This window comes from Dermacentor variabilis, chromosome 3, assembly GCF_050947875.1.
Source record: "Dermacentor variabilis isolate Ectoservices chromosome 3, ASM5094787v1, whole genome shotgun sequence".
Lineage (NCBI taxonomy): Eukaryota > Metazoa > Arthropoda > Arachnida > Ixodida > Ixodidae > Dermacentor > Dermacentor variabilis.
In genome coordinates this window covers 107922636-107939511 of record NC_134570.1, presented here as the reverse complement: position 1 = coordinate 107939511, position 16876 = coordinate 107922636, and the positions used below count along the sequence as shown (strand labels likewise).

The 16876-nt window shown below is 46.2% G+C and overlaps 1 protein-coding gene across 4 annotated transcripts in view; it reads left to right on the top strand.

The window, feature by feature from the left end:
• Window positions 1-12418, top strand: part of Vps13D (vacuolar protein sorting 13D) — a 170932-nt gene extending 158514 nt beyond the window's left edge. For all 4 annotated transcript variants that reach the window (XM_075686119.1, XM_075686120.1, XM_075686116.1 and 1 more), the window contains exons 76-78: window positions 4856-5313; window positions 7351-7648; window positions 11839-12418. In XM_075686119.1, coding sequence (XP_075542234.1) covers window positions 4856-5313; window positions 7351-7648; window positions 11839-11925 — 843 coding nt within the window. In that variant the 3' untranslated portion in view covers window positions 11926-12418. The remainder of the gene's footprint in view (window positions 1-4855; window positions 5314-7350; window positions 7649-11838) is intronic.
• Window positions 12419-16876: the final 4458 nt, after the last annotated feature.

Genomic DNA, 16876 nt, shown 5'->3' with positions numbered 1-16876 from the left:
AGTAGAACCTCATTCATTCATTCTAGAAAAAAAATTGGAGAAAAAATGTACGATCTGAAGTAACTAAACAAATTTGACAGACTCAACTGTTGTTGACATCTACGTAATATGAGGCCTCGTGTGGATTGTTGCACCACGAGATGCCGAAGCACATTGAGCTGGTGGTGCTCTGGCAGCCCGAGACAGGTTTCGTTGTTTTCCTATTGCGTGGTGTTTTAAGAGGGCCACGGGAAACCGACACGAAATGGAGCTGGTGGGGGGCCTCAGATGCCTCCGGAGCGAAACGTGCTGCCCACATCGCAGCGCTGTTTCCTGCTGCAGGCGGCGCAATGTGGGCATCACCTAAACAAAAAGAGCAGCTTCAGACAATCTAACGTTGATGCCAGCAGGACAGATATACGAGCATTTCTTTGCAAGGCATGCCACGAGGTCCTCAGGACAAAGGACGTAGCACTGCACAATGCTATGATATGACTCTACCATAAGTGTAAGCTGCTATTGAGGGCAGTGTAACTGCGATTTCGCTGACATCATTAATGAGGCATGCGCATGAATTTTTCAAGTTGGTTAATTAATAGCAGAGATAGAAATATTTGAAGTGCCGCAAACCCATGATTTCAGGAGGCAAGCGTCACAACCAACATACAGTCAAATCCCAATATAACGAATCACGTGGGACCGCCGAAAATTGTTCTCTATTTTGAAATATAGTTGTAATGAAAAACTTGCGGTTATAAGCCAGCGGACAAACCCAGAAATGAAAATGACATACCTTGGCAGTAGACGTGTGCAGACAAGCACTCTCATATAAAGATGTTTCACTCACTTCAAAGCTGTTTTATTTGAAGAAATCAGTGATTATTTTCTGGTGCGTGCAGCACACACAACCGATTAGGAATGAGTCTACGTCTTCCACTTTGCGCAATATCTCATTGGGTATGTCATTGCACCGAGCGATGAAAGTGCGGACTTTGTTCATGTGCACTAAAACATCAATGCTCGACACAATCTCATTTTCTGTGTTCAGTAACCCATAGTTGTCTTCATTCGGGTGTTCATCGTCACTGGAGACGTCACGAACACAGTTAACAACCTTTCCGGTTGTCAGGTCCGCCGCCATTAGTGCTGCGCTGTCGCTCTCCACTTAGTCATCGAAGGAAGAGACGGCGGGCAGCAGTTCCGAAACCTTGGTCCACAGGTCTCCTGGGTTGTTTTTAGTCACCTCCAGGTCATTTTCAAGCTGCACAGGTACTTTGACAAGCTCTGCTTTTCACCAGCAGTTGCTAATAGTGGACGCCTTCATGTTCCGCCAACCTCCGGTGAGCATTTCCACTGCCTGACAAATATTGATTGCAGTCGGCTGCTTTAGGCGGAGTTTGATAATCAGCCACTGCACAAGGCGCTTACGAAATTCTACTTTCACACTCTTTATAATGCCATGGTCTAGGGGTTGCAGCAAGGATGTGTTGTTTGGCGGAAGAAACTCCAAGCGAGCAAGTGTCAAGCAAACATTCACAATGTGAGCAGAGCAGTTGTCGATAACCAGTAGAATTCTTCGGTCATTCCTCCTCATTTGGTCGTCGAGTTTGATGAGCCACTCGTAAGAGAGTTCTCTGGTCTTCTAGGCTCGTTTGTTGGCACTGTAGTCTTACTGTAACGACATGATGTTTTTCATGCAGCGAGGCTTCGCATACTTGCCGATGACGAGTGGTTTAATTTTCTTCATGCCTGTTGCATTGCAGCATAGCAAGACTGTCACATGAAGATGCGACTTCTTCCCTCCTTTGCACTGCTGCCCTTTGAAGTGCATCGTTCAGTCTGGCAGGAGCTGTAAAAACATGCGGTCTCATCCGCATTTAAAATATCGACGTCAGAGTACGATTCAGCCACCTTTAGAAAATGATTATTGCACCAGGAATCTGTGCCTTCTCTGTCAGCAGCCTCTTCCTCGCCCAAGTCTACCTGCCAAGTTATTCCGTTCCTTTGGCGAAAACGAAAAAGCCAATCCGTACTGGCGTTGAACTCAGTTATTTCAAGTGCATCAGCAAACTCATGCTTTTTCTTGGAGCATTGGCCCAGACAGGGGAACGTTTTGCAGTCTGGGATCTTTGAATCACATGAGAACAGCTTGGTCTACATTTTGAAAGTTTTCCAGTTACAGCCATTTTCTTGTAGGAGTGACTTGCAATTCCTGGTGAAGCTTGACAATCTTGTCTCTGTCTTTCAAAATGGTCGCGACGGTTGATGGGGCAATGCCACGCTGTCTGCACACGTCGATTTGCTTTTTCCCTGCATCAATTTCCAGCGATAGTTCCAATTTGTCCTGCAGCAAAAACTGCTTTCACTTCTTGGCACCGTCACTAGCTGCATTCATCATTGGATCTCGCACGAACATCGCCAAACCTTTGTCATGAAGTTCTTGGTGAAGTTTGGGGTGAAGTAGCTGGCATTCGACATGGTGATGATGATAGCTACTGTGATGTGGTGATGGTGATAGCTACTGCACTCGTAGTTTCTGTTTCACGCGAGAGTTGCGGCACTGTCACTTTTAGCCTAATTCGTAATACTAATAATGTTCCTCGGTTATGAAGGGGAAAATAAACCACATGCGTTATTCCGAAATATGTGCTGTATTGAAATTAGTAGTTCTGAAATATTTTTACGTTGAAAATATAGGCAATCTGGTGGTTATTGTTAAAATATTCATAAATTTGAGAAATTCGTTAATGTGGTGTTTGCAGTAACGAAATTTGACTGTAAACACTTTCTCCACTTGCCCATTTTAGCCTTTGCGAGCGAAATTGCTTCCTGGTGGTCTCCCATACTGGAGCCAGAGTATCCGTGATGAATATGACACTGGCCCCGCCTCCTTTCGTTTTCTTTTTCCTCTTTGTCTCGCATTATTGCTGAGTGGCGCACTTACAGTTGCAGTCGCGCATGCAAGTTATTGCGTTTGTCTTGATTTGCGCAGCGAACGATTTTGTGCGCTCTGCACAACAAGAACTGATTCAAAGTATAAGCTGAAGCACCACTGCGAGGTGGCCTGGTTGGAATTGATTGTGAAACTTTGAGCTACGTAAACAGGGACAAAGAAAGATAAATGCTCGTCCTTGTGCATCTTTCTTCGTCCCCATTTGTTTAGTACAGTGTTTCACGATGTAGCAATATAAGTCAGTGCCACAATCAACAGCACTGAGACACACGCAAGAGGATGAAAGAGCATGATCGCGGCTCTGGAACACAGTTGAAAATGACATAGTTTCGTTCTCTGTGCACACAACTGCATGATGTGGGAAATGGACAAAATGGTAGTATGTCTCGCTTCCTACAGTACGAAGTAAAACAAAGACACGCAGACATTCGGTTTGTATGTTTTATTATTTCTCATAACTTTAATTCATCTATTGAAGCAACAGATTAAACAGATAGCAGATGTTGCCTTAAATAATTCTCGAAGTTACGTGTCACTGTGAGTAACGTCACAGTGTTGCCATGTAAATAGGTGCACTTGTGCGATTGATGTCGACTCTCCAGCTGGGAGCGCAGCACCCGTGAGGAGAAGGGCAAATGGTGCTTGGTTTGAAATTGAAGCTCCTTCCTTGGCATGTAGGGATGTAATACAGTAAAACCTCGTTCATACATGTTGGAATAATGTACTAACCGGGAAAATGAACAATCCGAAGTAACTAAAAAATGTGGCAGACTCAACTATTGTTGACATCTACATAATACGAAGCGTCGCGTCAATCGATCGCTGGTGCGCATGGTAAGCTGGTGGTGCTTTGATGGTCCGAGATGCATTTTACTGTTTTCCTATTGTGTGGTGTTTCAAGAGGGTGATGGGAAACTGAAACGAAATCGAGCTGGTGGGTGACGCTGGATGCCGCCGAAGTGAACCGTGATGCTCACATCGCGCTGGCCTGCAGCAGGGAATGGCGGCACGTTTCGATTATCGCCCACTAAAAGTGTGCATTACGCTACCAATGGCATTACTCACCACACACTATAGAACGGATAGGTGAAGAGGCTTATCGCAATAGGTTCGGTGGCGATAGCTGTGAACGTGGCATGTGATGACCCAGGCAGAGATTTGCTGGTACCGGAATAAGAAACTGTATGCGCCGTCATTTTCATGTGAGACTGGCTGCTATATACTGTTCTTGATCGTTCTCGCCTCGCACATTTTCTTGTTTGCTAGGGATCTAGTGGCCAGAAAACGTATTATACGATCACAGTTTGGCGGCATATTGAACGTTGGTGCTGAAAAATCGTGCTTTCCGGAAACATATGAACCGGTAAATAATGAGCGTAACTCTATTGGGTCACTTTTCGTGTTCTCGATAGCAAACATTGGCACTGGGAAAACATACGTAACAGGAATGTATTAACGAGGTTCTACTGTATGTACGAGAATTTGTGTGAATGTGCAACATCGCACTGATGTCATCATGAGTGGGGCTTGGGCATGCAATTCAAGAGAGGGAAGTTCGGTATTATTTCCTCCTATAATAACAACATTTTTCCCTTGAATAAATGCAGGCAGAATTTTAAGACTACATAAGCAACTTAAACTTTTTTCTTCAGTGTCCTTTTAATAACTCAATACTCTTCTATCTGCATGCGTCATATTGCCACTCCCAACAACACCTTGGCAGTTCGCTGCCACTTTGAGCACTCGCAGCCTGGTGTGGAAGGCAGACAGAAATAAACGATCAGTTGAAGCTCAGCTCTAATGATTGCGTCACATTCACTCCATCACATGGTCGTGCGCGTAATTCTGTAGAGAATGAATTCCTCGCCGTCTAGGTTCTCAGCAGCTGTGCGTGGCCAGGCTTGTGATAAACTTTTTTTCCAGATGGCTGGTTCACTGTCTGAGAGCCTGACTACGGTGGCCAACCCTGGGCGCCAGCTGGAGCAGCGCAGCCGCAGCACTGCAGCACCCGAACAGTCGAGCGAACGCCACATAGTAACGGGACTGCGTCGGCTGGGCAGTGGAGTGGTCGGGGGCTTCACCAGCATCGCGAAGCATTCGTACCAGGGGGCCATCAATGAGGGCGTCCAGGGCCTGTTGACAGGCCTGGGCAAGGGCCTGATTGGGACAGTGGCTATGCCAGCCGCCGGTTTGCTGGACCTGGTGACGGAGGCAGCAAGCATTGTGCGCGACACTAGCAAACCCCTATCGCACGTGCACCCACGGCGTTGCCGGGCGCCTCGTCTCTGCTCGGGGCCAGGTGGCCTGCTTCCCTGCTACTCGACCACTCAAGCACTTGGGCAGCAGTTCCTCTGCAACTTGACTGATGTCAGTGGAGACCTGTGAGTGGTGCTTTTCTCATTCTTTTGGTCAGTATCGAAGGTTGAGTTGCAAAGAGTAACGATAAGAATAAGGGGATTCGAGGAGCTAGATTCTTTGTTAATCTCAACCATATGAAGAAATGGGCAATGAAGCCAGAGGAAGCATAGGAGCAATTATTGTTATGTTTAATTGAAACATAGAAATAATGTGATAAGTGAAATTGAAAGTAGACGAAAAGATAACTTGCCACCTACATCTGTCACATTACACGTCCAGTGTTTTAACTATTGAGCTACCTAGGCGACCATATTCCCTTCCACTTACTTGGGTATTTGTGTGTGTGGACAAGCATAACACTGGTAGTGCTAGCCAGTGATGCTCAGGCCAAAGCACTAGATGTGGAACATCCTTTGAACCCCAAACATCATGTAGTATGTGAGCTTAGGAGCAGGCAACTAGCCCATAAACCAAAGCTGATTGAGATCATTACCCTGAAAGCGCATTAACAATTAGAAAAAAACATGCATTTTTTGTGGAAGCTAGTAGCATTGTTTGATGTGGTTCGCATAGTGAGCAATAGGTGGCTTTAATAATATAGGGTGCTGTATGAGTGTCCAGCAGTATTGCAAACGTTGTGGCTTCACTGGCTCTTCACATCGAAAAAGGGGAGGCTTTTTTTCTTTCCTGTGGTTAAAGTGACCAAGACCTGTACTCAAAACTTTCTTTATATAAGAGTGCTTCACCATCAGTTGACATTCAGGTGCTTGTCACCATGATCATGATTGGCATAACAACAACATGATCACTGCAGAAATGACCAATAGTAAGTGACAATTGCAAAGTAGTTTTGTGAGTGTATGCCCTATTCTAAGACGCTGCAAATTGGAAGGGAAGATGGGTTTTTGGTGTGGAGCATAGTGTATGGTTAAGACATAAAGCAGCTTAAGGCATTGCAGATAAGTGTAGTCTGCAGTAAGTTTGCTGCTGTCTGGTTTAGTTTCTATGCTTAGTTCCAGCCCTAGCACAAGATGTGCTCATGTTGTAGCTCCTAGTGTGATAGGCTCATTGGTATTGAATATAAGTGATGCATCTAACGTACTCAAATTTCTGTGGTGACTGCCGGTTGATCTAGAACGCATAGTGAGGTAACACATAGCACATAAATTGACGACATGATTGTTAGTTACCTTATTAAACCCTCGACTGTGCTCACTGCTGTCACCATTACCAGCGCGTCACAATTCTGTCGTGCATGAGTTTGTTCAAATAGACAGCATTGCTTGTTGAAGTTCATTATCTTTCACCGGCCTCCATAAGCGTCACCAACTGCTCATGACAGTAGCGTGAAAGTTGCTGCAGCGTGTCCCACTAGTAGTTGATGCAGGATGGCAGTTCTGCGACACTCATTCGAGTCCTTTTTGCCTGCCACATACCTGATCAAAGCTCCACCTGTATTTAGGAAGAACGGCTCCTGTGCTGTCACAACAGTGCAAGTTGCACTAGAGCCAGTGCCCACTGTAGTGCCAGCAGTTTCAGTTTCACTATCAGAGGGCCCTTCTATTTGCTAAGAGTGGCAATCACCTCTTGGACAGAATAAAACCTTCTTCTAAGCCTTGAAGAAGAGTGCTTCTCTTCTAAATGCAGTCTCGAAAAGAGGGACCCTGCACCAGTAAGTTGCAAATGCTGTAGTCAAAGTACAGGGCCACATTTAGCTTTTGCATTGTTTCGTGCTAGTTTCTGTTCTGAACTAGGTTTCAAATGCACCGTGTTTAGAAGCTGGTACTAAACAACAATATGAATTGGAAAAGTAGATCAGGTGTTTGCCACACGTGCTTGGTGAGCAGTTGAACTTGCGACTGGGCTTCGTAGGCATTTTCTGCTAGTATGTGCCTCTGTACTGTTGCGTTTATTTGAAAGCTGTGTTCACTGGTGAAAACTCTGGGCCATGAATACAGAAAGATTCTTGATGATCTGTATAGGAGCTACCACGTGACCGAATGTATAGCTAATTCATCCTTCAGAAGTACTTAGCGCCACTGTGTTGCATGTTTGTGCAGATTCGTAGCCATGGAGCAGCTAGAGAGTCGCCCTGATGGCCTGCGGGTGCTCATATCAACCGAGCGTGCCTTCATCATCAAGCGTGATGGTGCTCACGCTGAGAGCATCGTACATGTAGTGCACTACAGTAGCCTCAGCTACTGCCGCTGGTTCCCTTCCAACCTGGGGCCCCAACCGCAGCCACCCTTCTACGTAGAGTTCCTGCTAAGACCCGAGAACCAGCGGCTCTCAGCCAGCTTGGACCTGAACCATAGATCTCTTCGTGTTGGCTGCGAGAGTGAGACCACAGCACGAAAGGTGGGTTGATTAATGCCATGGCTGAACTGCCTGTAGGTAGGCTGGCACAGTGCCGCTTACTCCATTCTAGGTTGGGAAACGTGGTGAATTGTGCTGCTAGTTGGTCTTGAAGTGAATCTCAGTGGTCGAGCAAGGAATCTCACTGGTGCTAACATTACAATGAGGATGCTTGTCTTGTTCCTTTGTCTAAAGGGTAACTAGTGGGTTTCCTTGTTTGATCACTGTGATTCACTTCAAGCGTCCATTCTCCTGTGATCCTCTGTCTTGCAGGACCTTTGGCTCTAACCTTGCCTTGCATGCTGCAGAGTGCGAGTGTACCTGCAAGTGTGCAAAGATAAAGTTGTTATCTGGCGTAGGAGAGAGGAATAAAAACTAAAAAATAAGAATTAATAGCAGGAAGGCAGAACAGAAAGTATGGTTCACTATACTACATTGTAGGTGGGGGAGGGTGATGTAGAAAGATAAAAAATAAGTCAAAAATAGAGTGAGACACGGTGCACAGGTACATGGTCGCAGCCAGGCGCAGTCACCGAGCATGCACAGCGACATGCAGCACAATTAACTCTAATTCAGGCTAGAGCCGTTTGTGGGTTGCCTCAAACATTAACCTGCCTGTTCGTCAGTATTACTTTACTAAACCGTGATATGCCATGGCAATATTTTCTGCATTGTATTCTTCCTGCTCATATCAAAACACGCTGGTACATATGCCAAAGGTTGCTACAAAATGCATTGTAGTACACAATGACAGTTTGCTTGCATTTTCACTGGTTACACCAGCTAGCTTGCTGTGCTGTAACTTGTAAATTCCTCTGCAGTTTGCGTTAAACAAGCAGCTTTAACTTTCTTTTTCTACCCTAGTTGGCAGTCACTTAAGTTTATAGTGCACATACTATCCCTCAAAAATTTTGTCTTTGGTGCCACCAGAAATGTGTCTGATAGGCCACACACATCATAAAAATAAAGATCTAACTTATCTGTAAATTTTTACGTATGAGTTACCCTACTCAAAGAATCCACTCAATTATATTGTCCTCAATTTGCATCAACCACTTAATTAAATATAAATCAATGCAAGAGAGATAGAGAAAGATGCTGGCAGCAATGTTCAAGGTTTAAGTATAGTACCGAGGAGACCATTGTTTTTGTGTTGTTCAGTATTTTGAGCCTCTCAATCCCTGATACTAGCAGCAACTCAAAATGATGACTTCGTGTACATGTGTGTGTCCTTCTGATTGTGCAACTAGTGAACCTCTACTGCTCCTCTCACTTGCATATTTGCCTTCAAGGTTCCAGCAACTGCAATGCTGGGATGCACTTTCCCACTGTTAATGCCTCTTGGCCTAAATGTGCATTGAAATATTTGTTATAAATTTCTGAGCGAAAAAATGAAGAACTGCATTTAAGCACAATCTGAATGAGTGCAATTAAAAATGAAGGTACAGTTAAACCTCAATATAGCGAACTTCAGTATAACGAAATTATCGATATAACAAAGTATTTAACTTTTCATAACCTCTTGTCCATATAACACCATGTACTTAGAACCTGAATTTAATGATGGGTGTTCGTATGTGATTTCAATATAACGAAATTTTGCTACCACTGCAAAGGATTGCTGAGACATCAAATGGAAACTCCTGTGGATACAGATGGCCAAATGGTTGAATTACAAAAGGCTGCTTGCAAATGCACCCCTCAAATTGCATGCGGTGCGACAACAGCGACCGCCGAAGTGGAGTCACCTCATGTTCTGTATAAAGTCCAAGTGCAATAAGGTCCCATCGGTCCCCGCACACTCTGTGCTTTGGGTGCGAGTGAAAGTGTGCGAGGGTGAGACAAGAAAGATGGTGGCGTCTCGAGCACCTTCCAGAGCGAGCAAAGGGAAAGAGGGGGAGGGGTGTGAGCTCGCGGTAACGCGATCAAGTGCGGCGCGCAGGGATAGGGGGGTAAGTTGGCGCATCGTTGTGCGTCGGCCGTGGCTGAGCATGGCTGTAAGCGCGGGTAAGCGCATCCGCATCTGCGTACTGTCCAGGGTGTCTACCAACCGGGAAAACCGGGAATTCTCAGGGATTTTTAGTAGTCTGGAAAAACTCAGGGAAAACTCAGGGAATTTGTGCCTCTATCATGGAAATTTAGCTGTAATTTTATTGAAAGGGCCGACAGTCGCGGTAATGCTGGCTCGAATAACAGAGCGGAATCGTAACGAATCGTCTTTGACGCCCTGTCGTCGGCTGGAGGAGTTGCCAGTGTAGAGTCAACGACCGACTTTCCGGATTCTCGATCATTTGGATGGCTTCGCGGCACCACCACGTACCCCATAGAGTCAATGTATCAGAACGTCTGAAATTTCGGACGCAAGAACTCTTTGCCGTCCGATTTTCCGGACGTTCTGCATAACCGCAGGTCCGAAACGGCATTAATCAAAGCCACGACCGCTGCCATTTTGATTACCTCGCCGCCTCGAACCGGCGCTGTCGCACGCAGATCCGCTAGCAGCCGTATCCACCACTGCGGCAACGCTACGCCTAACTGCTTCGACGTTCGCTATTAAGCTTCTTTCCGTTCGGTGCCGTGTTTCTTCATTTCTCCGCTGTCAGCAATAATTTTGGCTTCGAAGCTCGGAAAGCACGATGCATTCCATAATGCTGGTTCCTGAAAGTTAGTTTCGCCTCAGTACAGTTGTGTGACGCGGTGAAGCATTAGCAAAAGTATTGCGGTGAAGCTTAACAAGCGTAGGAAGGGGCAATTGTCACGGGACACAGTATGCATTCCTTAATTTTACACGCGTGCACCCGCCTTCCACTGTCGCAGTAGGAGCACCGCTAAGCCTAATAAGTGTACTGACAAGCATTCAGAGCTTTTCCAGACGTGCCTGCGTCGATTTGAGCCCTTAAGAGCAGTAAAAGACATGAATTTTTTTTCGGACTGCCTGATTTTTCGGAAGTTATCGCGGCCCCTAGGGGGTCCGAAAAATTGGAAGTTTTACTGTAAACTGACCACGAGTATGCTTCAAATGGTCCGTAGTGCGAGCGCGCGACAAAAGGAGCACGAGAACAGAAAGGACCAACACATTGAGGAATGAAGTATGCGGGCGCTTTTTTGAAGGACCCTGAGCTCAAAAAACACTCTTGGCTGACGCCGAGATGCAGGTGTCCCTCATACAGAACAAAATAAACTCTTTAAAGCAGTGAAACACAACACTGAGGCGCCGTGCGCGGGCTGAGAGTATATGTCAGGACAGTTAAGGTTGACTTACGAGCTGTTGAGAGAAACTCTTAATTGTGACAAAATTCGGGCCTCATACCACTGAGCTTGCAATCAATTAGTACAAATAGCTCAGACTCGAAAATATTTGCTTCTGTATGCATCTATTTTTTATTTGTATTTGAGAATGTCTGACTCGATTTGCAATTTCTTTTGAAGACATTTTATTTGCTGTGCATATCACTAACCTCTCCCTTCTATTCTTTTTTTTAATAACATAAACACTACTCCTTAGTATTCAAATTGGATTAAGTTGGTTCTTTTAAAAAAATTTTTCATGTGCTTACTAAAGAGTGACAGCATTGGGCGATATGGTTGCAGCCCGTCTTGACATAAAACATAGTTCTGCATCACTCAGGGAATTTCGCAAAGGCACACAGGGAAAACCTGGAAAACTCAGGAAATTTGGAAATGTCAACTTGGTAGACACCCTGGTACCATGCTTTGCATTATGCATTATGCAAATTTGCATTATGCAATTCGCATTAATTCACATTATGCAAATTTACCTGAGCATTTCTGCAAAAATTGGCTTCATCTGTGCACATGATGTTGCTCAAAAAGTCCGGTGGCACACCCGCATTTGTGAGGACCCAATTCGAGAAATCTAAGCGATTCTACAGGTCCCTATCTTACCAAGCATTGGTGCTGGTTAAGGTGGTATGCGTGAAAGGTCGTCATTTAGAATCCTCCAAACTGATGACTTGGAAATTGGTACCTGGGTGGCCATGACCCGCACGTTAGCAAGAAGGTTTGAGGCCATAAATGGTAGACCATCAGTGCGTAGGCTAGGTCTCAAAGATGGAATCCTCCGGCGCTGTTTCACAATGCTGCCTTCCCTGTAGTCTGCTCCTATGGGTGATGCAGTATTGGGCAGTTTTATCTGCAGAGCTCTGACTGCTATGTGTGTGTGTGCTCTGCAGGTTGTGCAACTAATAAATTATGCAAGAGACACTCACGAGGAGAGGAAGTACACAGCCCACTTCAGTGACAGCGATGAAGACGACTGAAGTGCTTGGAGGAGCAGAAATGGACGGGACATTCTTTTCAACGAATGCTGTTAGCTGTGATCATAGTATATTTAAAGAAATATTTTTGTGTGAGCTCCCCAATTGTGCACACATGTAATAAAAAGCACACACACATAACATCTTGTCTCGCCTGAACGGTGAGAATTCAACTGGTTCATAGACCATTGTCATTTGTTGTATCATAGTAAAAAAATGTAGGCATTCGTGATTGTTGTATAGAAGAATGTTAAATGTGTTGATAGTCCTTGAACAAAGCTATTTTCCTTCTGCTGAGATGAGGTACCTAGGATAAAAGCAAATAAGTTATTGTTGTAGAGCCAGATGCATAAGAGTTATTTTAATATATTTCATGCATGAAAGTGCTGCAGAAGAAAATAAGACTGCTGTGACATTGGTCTTTTAGAGCTTTTTCGGTGCTACCATTGTTGCGACTCTTAAGCGGCGATTGTAAATAAATGCTTTCTTTTTTTCATCTGGTTGTATGTCTCGTAATCATTTCATCAAGTGCACAAACAGTAGAGTGGCTGCTACAGTAGCTTCTACGCATAAGTACCCCGATGCTGAATGGCTCTGCATTTGTGCACGAGCGAAAAAGCAATCAACGGCAAGATGTGTAGATTGGATATGCAAAACCTAAAAGTGCGCTCTTTCATGCACCTCGTCTGGCGTAGTGATGGCACACCTTAGGCTAGAATCGAAATTAAGGTATCAACATGTGGTCTGATGACATCATTTCTGCTGCCCTTTGTACCGTCTTTTCAAAACTTCCAAGCTTTCAAAAGAAGTGTCTCATTTTTAAGTGTTATTAGCAGGAACGCAACCACATGATGACAAGAAACGCATACGAAATTGCAGCCATCTTGGTTATGGCCAGGTATGTCTGAAAGCCTGCTTACAGAAGTTTGCAAATTGTCCAGTATTCAAATGCAGTGTTGGATATGCCTATACTCTCAATATTTTCAGCAATACCTCATTTATAGTGTATTTCTCTGCACAATTTGCATACGTACGACATTGAACATTCCAGGTGCATGCCCCTGAGGGTGCATCATTGGTTGCATTTGTAGCAAAGGATGAGCCGCAAGAACTTTTGCCAGACTATGACAAGCACCTCACCAGCGCCGGAACTACCTACTTAAAACCAATTGACATCTGTGTAATGTGAAACACGCTTGGGGGGTGGGGTTTGGTACAGAAGAGTCTTTGTGAATTGTATAAGTGTTCTGCTGCAAACAGTTACTGATCTTGTGATGTGTGTGTCCTATGTGTCTGTCTGTGTATATATATGAATAGAGAGAGAGGAAGAAAGAGGTTGGGGAAGTGCGCTCGCAGTAAAGCGTGTGGGAGGAGTGGGGGAGGTAGTAAGGGGCAGGTTGGCACATGTCTCCTTTTCTAGTGTGGCTGAGCGCATACCTAGCCTGCACGCCCTGTTTTAACGCGACAGTGTTAAGGGCCCTGTGTTGCAGAAAATCCTGTGTCGGCGTCCCGTGAATTAAAATTGCGGTATATCTTTGGGTATGTGTATATTCCATGCTTTGCGATATGGGATATATTACCACATCATTCGACCACTAAAGTTGCTCACACCTTGTCTTACATTCACGATAGTTATTCCGCGGAATTTTGAGAATGACAGCCCACGAACAAATTTCATGAAACAAAACACCAACAGCGCATGCCTTTTTTGTTAAATGTTCCCAAACTAAAAAAAATATTTAAGTACGAAACAATAACAGAAACCTGAAAATGATGTAACTTTTTTGGTACTGCACTTGAGGAAGGGGGGCGCAGTACCTCCAGGATCGGCCCAAGCAAGAGGCCACATTTCTATCAGAAAGCTCGACTTCGTGTATAGCATTCGGCGCCAGCGTTTCCTGGTAAACATTACGGTTACATAAGCTGCAGTTGCAGGTAAGTGAGAGAAGCAGTCGGGGGACTTTGAATGCTATCGTGTTGCACACTTACAGGCACTCTTAAACTTTAGCGTCCTCCAAACTTTTTAGAGGTTAACTGCCGCATGTTCAAAGAGTGGGCATGGCGGGAGGGCGTACATGTTGTCATGTGCAATGTCTTCCCGCGCATTTAGTGCTGGGGGTTGCGTAATCTCGAGTTGCAGAAACGCGCTGAAGTGAGAGGCAAACGAAGCATTCACTCCCCTGCTGCCAGTGCTTTTCATATATGTGTAGTGCCATTACATGCGGGCAACTACCAGCCGCGTGGATGGAGTGCCTGCGAAAGAGTCTGGCTTCGCTTCGTACCGCTGATGTGAAGATGTCACGAAACTGTATCTTTCGTCGCCGACTGTCAAATTCGGCAAACTAAATTTTTTTTACTCATCTAAATTTGCTTTTTCTGATTTCCCAATAATTCGGAAAACTTTGCGGCCCCTTCTATGTAAGAGAAATCCATCGGCGACTTGCGTAAAAGGTCGAATTTGTATGTTAAAAAATATGTCCGACGATTACGATACTTCCTGATGTGAAATTTGAGCGCAGCTGAATATGTGTTTTCATTTCATGATATACTGAGACAAAGAATTTGAGACTGAAATCATCGCATTGACTGGCAGTGGGTCAGCGCCTTCGCAGAGGAAGAGGCAGTGTGGGAACGTTGCCATGATGAGCGGCATCGAAGCCTGTTGTGGAAGACGACGACAACGAATGCACGAGCAGTGGCATGAGTGCGTTCATGCAGTTACGCCGAGGGACGTCGACGCTCAATAAAGGAGCGGGTGCCTAAGCGCTGCGCTCTAAAATTCAATATAACTAATCAAATTGCTGATTTTGCCAGCTTCGTTATATCGAGGTTTAACTGTTGTGAGGGTATGCTCTGCGTGCGACTGGGCTGAAGGCAAGCTCCGGATCTAGCCATGCACAGTCGTACTGTGGTACTCCCCAACTTGCAGCACATGCAGTTGCAGCTACATTGGGTTTGAATGAATAAGGAAGCCAGCAGTGTCAACTCTAACGTATTCCTTGTTGCTACAAGCAACAAAGGACGCTGGCAGAGGGAAGTCCACTCTGTAATAAGTAATAAATAGGCTTGCCTCGTTGCCTAGGATAGTCAAACAAACGAGATCACCCGCGCACTGGCGTAGCTAGGTCGTCTGGCACCCGGAGCCCTTAGCTCTACTGTCAGCCCTCCGGTTGTAGTCGAGGAAGGCGAGGATATCCACAATTTTCGGGTGTCTTCAGACGTATAAGACACCCCCCCCCCCCCTACTGGCCCCGTGCACCCGGGGCCCACGCCCCCTCCCCCGTTGCTACGCCACTGCACTCACGGGTTGCAGCAGGTAATCCAATCCGGCAGGTTAGAGGTCGGGCCCCTGCTGCATCGGATACGTTTTTTTCGTATACGCAGTCGGACGCCCGAGAGCCGGGGGTCTCCCGTGGCGATGCGCCTTTATATCCTTTTTACATTGTGTGAGGAGAATGTCCCCGCCCGTCAGATACCTTTCCCGCAAGCAGCGAGGAAGGGTAGGCGCGTCACGAGAGTGAAGGAGAACGGGACGGCTCGTGGCACCTCTCTCCCGTGTCTGCGTGGGCTCTCGACGCGTCCAGAATGTGCGACCGGGATGGCGACGCGAGCACGCGGGAGGAAATGGGGGCACGTGTGCTCCCTACGCCGAGCATACATCCAGTGACTCTGGGTTATGTGCGTCTCCAGAAATCCGCAGGTGCCTATAGGTGGAGCGTGCCGAGCACGAGGTCGCGGGACCGAATCCCGGCCACGGCGGCCGCATTTCGATGAGGGCGAAATGCGAAAACACCTGTGTACTTGGATTTAGGTGCACGTTAAAGAACCCCAGGTGGTCGAAATTTCCGGAGTACTCCACTACGGCGTGCCTCATAATCAGAAAGTGGTTTTGACACGTAAAACCCCATATTTTTTTTTTAAGGGTTGTTACGTTTCGCCTTCGACGTGCGGTATAGCCGGCGCGGATGCAACGGACGCCGGGGCTTCGTTCACAGCGGCGGACATTTTGGCCAGTTAAGCGCTGTCCCAACGCCTCCTGCTAAGCGCGTCCAGGCATGTTTCAATGTCACGTGTCTTCGTGTATGTGTGTGTGTGTGTGTATGTGTGTTGGTGCCCACGCTTGTCAAAGCGCGGCAGCCGGGGAGAGGAGCTCCCCAACTGTGAAGCGAGGAGGTCTGACCGGCGCCGGCCTGGCGGAGACTTGTTGCGACGTGTTCCGTGCGCCGCCGTCACGTGCGCCTCTTCCGAGCCGTTCCTTCTTGCCCTCGACTCCGAGAGTATAAAAGCAGCTGCCCCCGGACGCCAAGAGAGAGGCTTCGATTTCTTCCGTCGAGTAACGTGGTCTCCCGTTTCTCCACTTCGGTCGACCTGACCGGCCGCTATTTTGCGATGCTAGAATAAACAAGTTGTTCTGTTATCAGTCGACTCATCCTTTGCCAGGACCTTCGGATGCTTCCAGCTGTGCCCCAGGCCGCCAGGCCAACGCTACCCTTGGGGCTTGCGACCCATTCGCAACAGGGTGGAACGAGCGCAAGGAGAGTCTCTAGAGCGCTCTGCTGAGTGCAACTTGAGCAAAGTGAGGCTGCACTCGAGCACACCCTTGTACTATTAAATGTGCGATCTTAAATCTAGAGCAAGGGTGTGCCTTTCATGCAAGGCAGCTTATCAAGGGTACATTGTTCTCATGGTTGTCTATGCTGTTCTGTGCACTTTATTTCAGGCAAATTCTCATGTCCAATTATGCTCCAAACCACGGTTTCATTTAATGGCTACTTCTTTTTTTATATAGCACTATCTTCGAAATCGGCCCACGAAAATAGCCAGATACATGTCAAAAAAGTGGGTTGGTTCGAACAAGAATGCTTCACCATAAATGCAGGCTTGAGCACATAGATACAAGTGGCAATGTATTTTCAAAATAAAGTGTTTTTGAAGTAGCAGTAGCTAGGAGAGG